General features: G+C 42.8%; 1 protein-coding gene across 1 annotated transcript; it reads right to left on the reverse strand.

Moving 5' to 3' along the window:
* Positions 1–346: 346 nt before the first annotated feature.
* Positions 347–8,705, reverse strand: LOC142481537 (complement C1q subcomponent subunit A-like). Its single transcript, XM_075582925.1, has 3 exons — positions 8,538–8,705; positions 2,666–2,835; positions 347–1,643 (listed from the first exon to the last, which is right to left on the reverse strand). The coding sequence occupies exons 2-3, from the start codon at positions 2,826–2,828 to the stop codon at positions 1,072–1,074; spliced, it is 735 nt and encodes a 244-aa protein (XP_075439040.1). The 5' UTR covers positions 2,829–2,835; positions 8,538–8,705; the 3' UTR covers positions 347–1,071.
* Positions 8,706–11,262: the final 2,557 nt, after the last annotated feature.

Raw genomic sequence — 11,262 nt, forward strand, 5'->3', positions numbered from 1 at the left:
CACTGTGGATCAGCACCAGCAATGTTTGTCAGCAACCTATACTGTTTTCGCTTTAAATAGTTAGATGTGTGTAGTAAGACCAAGCATTTATTTTTAATACAGCAAGTTATTTTTTTTAATTCCTTCTTTGAATAATCCTTATACAAAAAAAACCCATTAGTACAAGTATTGGTATTTTGATCAGTGGTTACTATAAATGATTATACTTGTGAAAAATGTTTGTCATTCTGTGTTCTTCAAAGTCATTAGAAATATCACATTGCGAGGTCCCAGAGACTTACCGTAATAAACCCATGATGCTATTTCAATGACACTAATTATGCATCCAAATGAACGACAAATATAATACAGACTCGAAGTCATTTATTGCATAAGAATTACAAGCAGGTAGAATTGCATTTCATTGACCGAGCTTCATAGAATGAACTGTACTGATTTACATAAGGTTTTAAAAGCTTTGTCCCTCTGTTGTAATAGATGCTGAAAAATTCTGCAGGCATTAGATATTTTTGTTTTGTTTTTCATATCTGCGGAGTAAGAAGTGTCTAATCATAAAAAGGGGATTTCGGCAACAGCAAAAGTAAACATGTGAAATATATGACAGCTATTGTGCAAACTAGATCTGCCAAGTCTGAGGTTAAGTATAATTTATCTTCAGCACAAGAAACATGATTAATAAGATTTTTGTATTTGACTCAGACAGGGGCAAGCGGGAAACAAGTCAGATTTTCCCCATGACACACCTCAAGGATATTTCTGCTTCCCCAACTCACCTTTCGTATATCTGTACACCAGCGGTGGCCAACTCCAGACCTCAAAGGCCACCAACAGGTCAGGTTTTCAGTATATCACTGATTCAGCACAGGTGGCTCAATCAGTGGCTGACTGAGCCACTGATTGAGCCACCTGGGCTGCAGCAGGGATATCCTGAAAACCTGACCTGTTGGTGGCCCTTGAGGACTGCAGTTGGCCACCCCTGCTGTACACCCCCCCTGCAACCCCTTCCCATCCCACCTTGACCATCTCAACTTGACCATCAAAAGACTCTATATGGTAAAACAAAAGTCAAAGTCATTCTTGATGAGGAAAGAGCAAGAACCCACTGAAGATGCTACTACTCTCAGATGTGCTGGCGATCTTCCTGCTTTGGGCATTAGTTTCAATCCAGACCTCATCGCTGTTTTTGAGATTGAGGACGCTACCTCCGGAATTCACCTGGGGCTGGTTTCGGGAATTGTTATCACAGAAACCCAGAAGTTTCTCCATCTTGGTACCTCTCTTGGCCACAATGTACAGGCAGAGGTCACCACTGGATACGACCTGGAATGTGAAGTAGTAGTAGCCAGGTTCCTTGCAGGTGAATTTGCCCGTATCTATGTTGTATGGATTTTCTTGGTTGGTGATAGTATTGGTAAACACCAACATGTTGCTACTCAGTTTTGGGTTTATGGCAGAGAAGGCTGGGCGGCGTTGGTCTGCAATGTTGGCCATTGCTCCTTTGGACCCCCTTGGTCCTTGTTCTCCTGGAGGCCCAGGAGGTCCTTGTGGACCTTTATAGCCTATCTGACCAGGTTCACCAGTAGGGCCCCGGTCTCCCTCGTCTCCCTTGGTTGCAACAAGCCCAGTTTTACTACCAGACAAGCCTGAGAGGGAAAGAGAGACAATTATTAAAAATAAACCCTGTGCCCTTCTTATAACTGTCCTTCATGAGCACAGTTATAATACTTGGCATCACGAGACATACTGATGTCTCTAATGAGACTCTTATACCAGAGTTATCTTGGGTAAAGCGCAAAAGAGACATTTGAAATAAGTCCCACTTTTTCTGGAAGAAAGTCTCACCCATAAGCATCTGCAGTCTCTTGCTCTATAACGGAGTCTTGCATTAAACATCCCTTTTCTTTTTTTAACGACTAACCTCAAAATCTCACTCATTTTGGTTCTTTCATTCGGACCGTTATGGGAGAGGTGAAACCACACCAAATGTCCTGAGGACACTACAATTCTTTAAAAAAATGTTTTACACATTATTGTTTTTATTTTAGTCTGCTAACAAATATAAAATAAAGTATACAAAGAAGAACTGTACAAAAATAGCTATACCATAGGAATAACATATCCAAATCACATTGCAGCAAAGATGCAGAAAAATGAAATAAATAAGATAGACAAATTAATAAGTATGTATGTCAAATATGCAGAGAAACATAAGGCTAATAAAAGTTGCAATAAGCAGTGCATTATCTGGACATTGCAATATTTATTATTCATTATTCAAGGTTATCAGTAATGACCTTGGCTACTTCAAGCATTTTTTTGTCTCTGTCGACAGATTTCCCCCATTAAACAACTTTATCAAGGGACTCGACTTAATTGTTTTTATCCCCCTCATAACTGACTGGAGGAATTAAAATGCTAAATTAATTTTGACAAAAAATGTTAGTTTCAAAAGTGTTCTCCTATTATAGACTCCGAGGGCTGCTAACAGGCTGTGTATTTTAAGATCTTCAAACCATGTGCATGTTATCCCAAATCTAAAACAGAAGTTTGACCTTCCATCCTCGTGACAGATTTTGTACATCTGGGCTTCATAAACCCTAACTTCATATATAGGTATTCGACTTGATCCGGGAACAGGTATTTGCAGACATTAAATTGGTCTCACCTGGTTGCCCCCGGTCTCCTTTCTGTCCTGGTCTCCCATCCCGACCAGCTATTCCAGCCTGCCCATCTTTTCCGTGTGGTGCTTCGCACACGTCTGACTGGGACTCCACCATTCCCAACACAACTGCCAGGAGCAGTGTGGGCAGCCAGACGTTTCTTGCCATTCTACCTCTGAGAAGAAACAACCGAAGGTGGGGACATTACCATTGAGTAGCGGGAGAGAAAAAGATTATCCAGATCAACTGATTTATTTACTTTTAGAGACACATTTCATACTTTGACCCAAATAGAAAAAAACAAAGAAAAGAAAACGTGTCCCGTGTTGTGGGGATATAGTATTTGACCCCTTGAATCAGAGTCCACTTATACTAATGCTGTAGTATTAATTTCTGTAGCTGCAACGGTCACAACTGCATCTTTATTACAATAAAGGTATTAATGCGTCAACTGATAAACCTGATATACCCTCTTCCTAGTGCATTTCATGTGTTTTTATATTTCCATTGCATATATCTGACATTAGACAAGGAAGTGCTGATAGGCACAAAATCTTTCAGTTTCCTTAAATTTCTCATTGATCAATAAACCAGCTTAGAACAGTTTAGTTCTCGGAAACTATAAAGTGACAGCCCAGATCATTTTTAAATAGATTTAATAAAAGTCTAGGAGACAAATGAATATTAAGCGGTGTTCAGTGACAGAATAAGGGCGGCGGAGGAGGAGGAGGGTCAGATGGGGCAGTCGCTCGGGGTCCAAGCCTAGTGGGGTCTCAGGGTCGGATTAAGGGTAAACAGTATTTACATAAATTAGAAGCCGCAGCTGCAGCTACTCCAGCAGTGAGCGGTCCTTCTCAAAACTAAAACGCATCAAGGATGAGGTCAGGAACCGAATGGGACAACATCGACTTAGTAATCTTTTAGTCATGACCATCGAGAGAAAAGTACAGAGAGGACTTGACTTTTGAAAATTTAGAAAAAGATCCATGTATTGTTATGCGTGTAGTTGCCTCTATTGAGAAAATGTCATGCAAATGCAAAATATGTTCTCCCAAAAATTGTGCTGTCTTATGCTGAATGTAGCTGTTATTTACTGTTTATACAGGTTTAATTAAGGTGTCAGTTTGATTGTTTGGAAACATAATAAAATATTGAATGAGTGTCGTCATAGTATCAATGAGAACATAACCTGAGATGTAGATGTGACCTGACGCATACTCAGTATAGTGTCCTGTAACTTAGCTCACAAATGCCTATTACTACAGGATGTGAGTTGGAATAGGAAGGCCCATGGCCTGGGCACCGCTCAGTGAGGCCAAGGTGCCCTTAATTCGCCCCGGTTGGTGCTACAGAAGAAGCAGAGGTTATTGCACCTGGAAACACAATGCATGGTATAAACGCTAATGTGATATTTACCGCAAGATTTAACGCAACAGTATTAACAGCAATGGTAAAGTCCGTGTTATCTCCTTAAAACATTCAATATTTATCACATCATTGTGTGCGTTTACCCCCGATAATGTGGGTAATAATGTCTGCTACACTTGTAATCCATAAGACACCTTCACATTTAATTATGTGGGCAGTAAGTTATTTTTCAGCACCAGAAGGTGTTTTATGGAGTAGCATCGCTTAGTAATATGTCCCATCATTTTTATAATAGAGCAAGTGGAGGATGCAATGTTAGCAGAAAGTACAATTTGTCCATAGAATATAGACACGTTGAATAATGGTTATGGAATCTGTTATTTCACATGTGTTGTAGATGCAAGTTTTCAGATCCATTCAAATCAATTGTCAAGTCTATAGCCAGCTATTCGGTTATTTGCAGATCCTCATGTATTTGACTGAACCAACAAATAAAAAGGTTCAAACCCATAGAATTCATATTAATACTCATGGGGTTATTCATTAAACTGCAATAGTGCTGATTGGGGCCAATCACACTATACCAGTGTGATGGGTAATCCTATGGACTCTTCCAAATGCATTTGTATCTTTTTATAATCATTTGATGATTTTCACTACAAAAAATATATTATTTTAGAGATAGTGTTATCGGTGAGTCCAAGTGGAGAAAGGTAAGATTTGCATGAGTGAAATGTATAATTAAATGGTACTGTTCCAGATAGGACAGAACTGTACAAAAATACAGTACATAGATATATTTCAAAAGTAAAAGATGCTATTAAACAATCAACCAATTGTTTATTTTTTTTAACTTTTTGGGAAAATCTATCCTGCAAATGTTTGTTAGCATCGTAATTTGCTGTCTAGAGCAGGGGTGCGCAAACTTGCCCCCCATCTACACTGCCCCCCTGCTCGCGCCCGCTCCTTACATGTCTCCGGCATCAAATGACGCCGCGGGGTCACATGACGTCACATTGCCAGGGCAACATGACATCATGTGACCCCGTGGCGTCATTTGACGCTGCGTTGCCATGGCCCCTGGCCTAGGGTATGTTTTACTCTGATTATTTTTTCTTCGTTTCTCCATTTCTTGATGGTTTATTTGACATTAACAGGATGAGCATGAATCTGATGACGTTATCGCTGAACCTGGCATGGGAGCAAAACAGGTTGTCAGTCGCCCCTTCCCGCACCCATTCAGTGTCCTGTTATACAGGAAAACAGTGGAACATTTCCAGACTTTCAAAAATGCTTTAAAAAAAAAAAGGGTTATATTTGATTAATGGATAGGCAAACTAGACACCTGCCTACAGCCCCTTGGTACAGGGGTCCCTAAAATGCATGACTATAGGAAGAAGAGCCTGCCAGTCTCTCTATGTGCCACCCTGTACGTGCGGATGCCGCTCTGTGTCTGTATTACGGGCCCTTTGTATGTATACGTTGTGATAGGAGTAGAGATGGGCAAATTTTTTGGGTGTGGATTTGGATCCACAGTGGATCTGTCGTTTCCTTTGGTCCGTGGATTTTAGTGGATCAATGTAAAAAAAAAAAAAAGGGCGATTCGCGGCTTACGGATTTTTTTTGTTATTGTTACCGATACACTCAGCGGATTCCGCAACCCGTGGACGGTTTTGTAGAATCCAATTCATAGATTCAGCAATCCGGAGTGAGATTGTATTCTACAAATCCGTCCACAGGTCGTATCCAATGGCGGTTTTTGATGAATCCTCGCAGATTAAATCTGACCAAATCCGTTTGAGGATTTTACACGGCGAAACAGATTTTGGGTTGAAAATCTGGGAAACAGATTTGGGAGGATTCGACCATCTCTAAATAGGAGCAACAAACTGGTTCACAGCCTAGAGCCAAATACAGATGCGTGTGTATGTAGCCAGACTAAGGCCTTGTCCAGGGTTCGGGCGGGCGTGCTGAGGCGCGCTGAGGCTCAGGCTTTCCCTGGCCTTAGACAGCGCGCCATCCCTGGGCGTGTCGTGGGCGGGCCAGTGACGTCACGGAGCTGGTTCGCCCTCATTGGGCGAACCGCTCACGTGACCGGCCCTGCGCTCCGGCAAGTGCGTGATTTTAAAAATGACCTAAGACCTACGCTTCCACACGCTTGCGGAAGCGTAGGCGAGCCCCTACTAAAGCCGCTCTCATTGCGGCTGTAGGGGCTCACAGGTAAGTGCAAGCGCGCCTCAGCACGGCTCACCGCGTAAGCGCTGACCATGCCCGAGGCCTTACTGTTCTCGTGGCCATGAGTGAAACGCAGGAAAACCGAGGCGCTGGGGGAGGTGGCTGCCATAACAGCACTGCAGGTGGGGGGCGTACATTCTTTTCAGTGGGACCTCCCACCGTGTTAATGCTTCTGGGCCACAGACACGAGAACAGTTTGTCCGGCTACATCTGTATAACCTTAATCCTACTGATAGTGGCAATAAATAAAACATATTCACTTCCTGCATTGTCAATAATGTTACTGACGGATCTATGCATCAACGTAGAGAGAAGTGGGTTTAGACGCGCCGCTCCATTTTTGGGTGCAAAATCACGGCATACGGTGCAGAATGTTGATTTACGTTAGATATGGCAGATTTGTTAGGCAAATTAAAATGGAAAAGAATGACGCAAAGAGATGCAGAATATGATGTATCTCACTATAATATGTGCACCATGTAACTCAGATGTGCTCAACTCCACTCCTCAAGCCCCCCCCCCCCCCCCAGCTGGTCAGGTTTTCAAGATATCCCAGCTTCAGCACAGGTGGCTCAATCAGAGGCTCAGGCTTCGACTAAGCCTCTGATTGAGCTACCTGTGCGGTAGCAGGGACAGATTGAGCCACCTGTGCTGAAGTTGGGATATCCTGAAAACCTAACCTGTTGGGGGGGCTTGAGGACTGGAGGTGGGCAACCCTGATGTTATTAATCCCCAACTTGTCCCACTGACACTCCCCAAGCTAGTGCAGACAGGGCAACATTAGAGCAAAATACTTTGCTATGTTGGAGCAGCATCAAAATGCACTAGTTTTCCTCCAAAATTGCCATGATGCCTAGACCTGGAGTACTGGAGAAACACTAACAGATCTCTTAATGGTTACAGGCCAGGTGTGCAGTGATGCAGGGCTGGTTAGGTCCTTTTCTAAACAATGGAAATGCTTCTTCCTTGGACGTCATCATTGTCGCTTATCTTTCAACACATTCAGCATTGCTGGTACCTACAACTCACTGCTTGATTTCCCAAAGAGCCGGGTGCCCCAGGCAGTCAGATTAATGTCAGCGATGTGAATGTACTGCAGGTTTAAAAGATCTTAAAGGCTTAAGGATTTAGCCGATCTTAACTGTGTCTGAAAGCCTCTAAGCCAGGATGTGGTCTGTGCTTGGGAATGGAGAGTGACATACTCACACAGAACTTTAAATAACCTCTTTACTATCACATACAACCGGTCACAATAACATGGATACAAACTGATATTTTTTTTTTACATTCAAGTTTCAAGGCTTGGGATTTATTTTGATTAAGACCCTAGAAGTTGTGCTAAAGCAAGAGATAGTGGCAAAAAAATAAATAAAACAGAGTGGGTCTGCATGGAAATCCAGTGTGATAGCAGCAGCAGCAGAACATATTAACCAGTTTTTTGCCAGAAGGGCCTACACTATAATGTGTTACTGGTTCATATGATAGCAGAGTAGTTAAGTGTTGGACATTGCATTAGATTTTAGACACATTGAGGGCAACCTTCCAACTACACAGTATTGGATTCTTCTACATACAAATGAACAGCTATGACAGCGATGACACTAATAAGAATACACAGTCTTGTAATATAATAGTGTTTTGTTTAATACAACATGGCAATGTTTGCAGCAATGCCCACAGAATGTTTTAGGCATACGTTCCTGCCCCACAGAGCTTACGATCTAGACGATAAGTTGACGCCAACGAGCGGACACTGTTTTTCACCTGAGCCAGGTTCATCCACTTTAAAGTCAATGTTGTTACTAACAAGCCACTCTTCCTGTGGTCTTGTGATAATTCTAGTTAAGCCCTTTGGTGAGAGGCACAATCACAGCTTCTCTAGCATAGAATGGCATGAAATATGTCAGATGTTTTTAAAAACTATTATGTGCATTGTCAGTGACCTATACCCATTGGTCCCACCCATAGGAACCAGTGGTCTTGCTTTCCTGACATTACTTCAATTTCCTTTGAAGGAAAGTCTCCCAGAAAGGAACTTTTCTATGTTTTATTTTAAGGTACTGTTGCATTTTTGCCATCTGCGCATGTGACACTTTAAGCAACAAGCAAGCAGACAATTTCAAATAATTAAAAAGATCACGAGACATAAAAGTAAACATAGAGAGAAAGGACTCTCTGCCCTTAGGCGTTTGTAATCTAAGGAGCTCTACTAAAAGAAAACAATACGTTTGCAGAATGACACTCACTGCATTGTGCTGATTTATAATAACATACCTTATGGAATGTCTTGAAAATAATTAAGCAGGGTTCTGATCACGTGAATGTTTTCTCCCGCAGATGGAACCCGAATGAGAAGAGAGACTGGGCAGAAGGCTGGAGATTTCAGTCCTGACTAGGCTGAGCCGGATGCTGATTTCACATTAAGGTTTCACTTCTCTGTACATTTCTCCTTTTCGTGTTGGTTTTTGTAGGGATTGTATACAGAAAAGGCTGCCACGCACCCAGTTTCCCGATCAACAAAACAACATTCTGTTATGGCAAAATGTGAAATCCGTGTACACTACAGGTTACAGATCACTGTCTGCCTCCGCTACCTGGTGCAAATGTATTTTCTGCCCTCAATGTCACATTGGTTGCTGCTTGCACAGGTAAACTTTTTGCTGCTAGTTAGGGCCAGCTACATATTGTGGTGAATGCATTGGCAGCAAAGAAGCTAAACATAGTGCAGCCTCATCACAGAATATGGATTTGCTGTGGAATAGAGGGAGAGATGCTGTCTATCAACACAAAGAAAGTATGTTTTGGCACAACTCCTACCATTTTTTGCTCCCTGTATTTAAGAAGCGTGTTTGTCGATCTTGTTGTGATCTAGCACAGGTTGTTAAACAGAGTAGTTTCCTCCACCTCATGCCTGGCAGATTTATGGTGCCAATAGGAGGGAAATACATTAAACAATGTCAGAAAAACATAACTTCAGAAGACACAGGGGAGAGATCCCCATCAGCTTTTTGGTCAGCTGAGTTCCCGACTCCACTCAGGATGCTTAACTGAAAAGACCCCTGTGGCTGCTTAGGCCCAACGTTTTGCCACCCAGCGTTTTGCCACTTTGTGATTTGAGCATAGCCGGCCCGACCATGCAGCTGGCACCTACAGCCTACCAATGTGTTCTTGGTACTAACCACTGGCCCAACCATCCAGCCGATGCGTGCAGCCTCCCAATCTGTTCTTGGGACGAACCACTAGCCCGACCGTACAGCCGGCGCCTACTTCTTTACATTTTCCTGCATCCTTAAGCTTGTTGGCGTGACAGTTCCGCTGGCTTCTGTGACGATAAATCCTTTATTGACATAAGTTAAACATATACCAGGGATGGGTGGGAAAAATACTGCTTCTGCAATGCAGTCCCCACTCCCCGGCCTATATGTCCTTGGCCTTTTCACTGCCTTCAATTCACACCTGGCTATGCGCAGGAGTAACCGGTGAGATTATTGCATCTCGACGGCTTTAAGCCCTTATGGAGGTGGCGGCTCCATGCTGGGTCCTCTGCCTCCTCCGTAGCAAAACATGTAGCATTTGATACACCCCATTGAGATCCTATTATAATATGTTTGCTGGTTAACCCCTTGTATTGACACTCCCCAAGCTGGAGCAAGATAGCTTGTTGCAAATTGATGCAAAAAGATGTAAAAAGTTAATTTCTCTCTTTGCCCCAAAATTGCCTTGATACATCTCACCTCTAATGAGTGCACACACTTCTGACAGCAATGAGGTCACAGCCACTGCACAGGGATAATGCAGTTAGCATATATATATATATATATATATATATATATATATATATGTGTGTGTGTGTGTGTGTGTGTGTGTGTGTGTGTGTGTGTGTGTGTGTGTGTGTGTGTGTGTGTGTGTGTGTGTGTGTGTGTGTGTGTGTGTGTGTGTGTGTGTGTGTGTGTGTGTGTGTGTGTGTATATATATGTATATATTTATATCTATATGCATATGTATATGTATTTATTTATATATAATATTTGATCACCCCTTTGCCAAAGGACCTTCCAGACATTACAAGGTTTTGGTAAAGCCATGTAATCTGCTTTTAGGCTTTTAAGGTACAGCACAAACTTCAACAATTATTTCAGTGATGGAGTTACTTACTTTGGCAAACTGTTCAAGTCTATGATTGTTTAAGATTCACCCTGTTTATATTTTGCAAGGACAAGAGCTGTAAATACTGTACTTTTTCGCATTGTCTCACACGGACTGGAAACTCTAGTCCTCAAGGGCCACCAGGTGGTCAGGTTTTAAGGATATCCCTGCTTCAGCACAGGTGGTCAATCAGTGGGTCTAGGGTTGCTAGGTGTCCAGTATTGAACTGGACTGTCCAGTATTTGGACACACTGTCCAGTAAAAAAATAGAGGTAATACTGAAAATGTATGTGCCAGGTATTACCTCTCTGGACATAGTAACATGACTGGCTTGGGGGAGGGGGGGGCATGGGATTTCCCTGAGCAGGGAGAGAGCAGGGCTGTTGCTTGGGGGCTGGGCAGCTTCCTCCATCCTGATTGGCTGCATTACCCAGCAGCAACCAATCAGCAGGAGGTGTCAGGAGCCTGGGGATGGGGCCAAGGAGAGGGTGAGACAGCATGGAGCAGGGAGTGGTGTATGTCCAGTATTTTTGGAGAAGCCACCTGGCAACCCTATCAGTGGCTAGGTCTTTGACTGAGCTACTGAATGAGCCACCTGTGCTGAAGCAAGGATATCCTGAAAACCTAACCTGTTGGCTGCCCTTGAGGACTGGAGTTGGCCAACCCCGGCCTTACAGATCCCTCTGGCAAAAAGAGGACTAAATTACTTATCCTATTTTTCATGTGAGCACCATTGGGTGATCAAAGTTATGCTTGTAGCCAGGTCACCTGATGGCTACTATTCTGCCCCTGTACTGGCAGTAAACCCTGGTACAATCAGGTTGCCAGTAGTTGATATGGGGTTTTCATCCTC

This window comes from Ascaphus truei, unplaced genomic scaffold, assembly GCF_040206685.1.
Source record: "Ascaphus truei isolate aAscTru1 unplaced genomic scaffold, aAscTru1.hap1 HAP1_SCAFFOLD_2777, whole genome shotgun sequence".
NCBI classification, from domain to species: domain Eukaryota; kingdom Metazoa; phylum Chordata; class Amphibia; order Anura; family Ascaphidae; genus Ascaphus; species Ascaphus truei.

Bases quoted from the DNA above. Each gene is read 5' to 3' on its own strand.
- LOC142481537 (XM_075582925.1), bottom strand. From the start codon at position 2,828: ATGGCAAGAAACGTCTGGCTGCCCACACTGCTCCTGGCAGTTGTGTTG. The intron at 1,644-2,665 runs GTGAGACCAATT...TTTCCCTCTCAG, and splicing joins AGGAGACCGGGGGCAACCAG to GCTTGTCTGGTAGTAAAACT.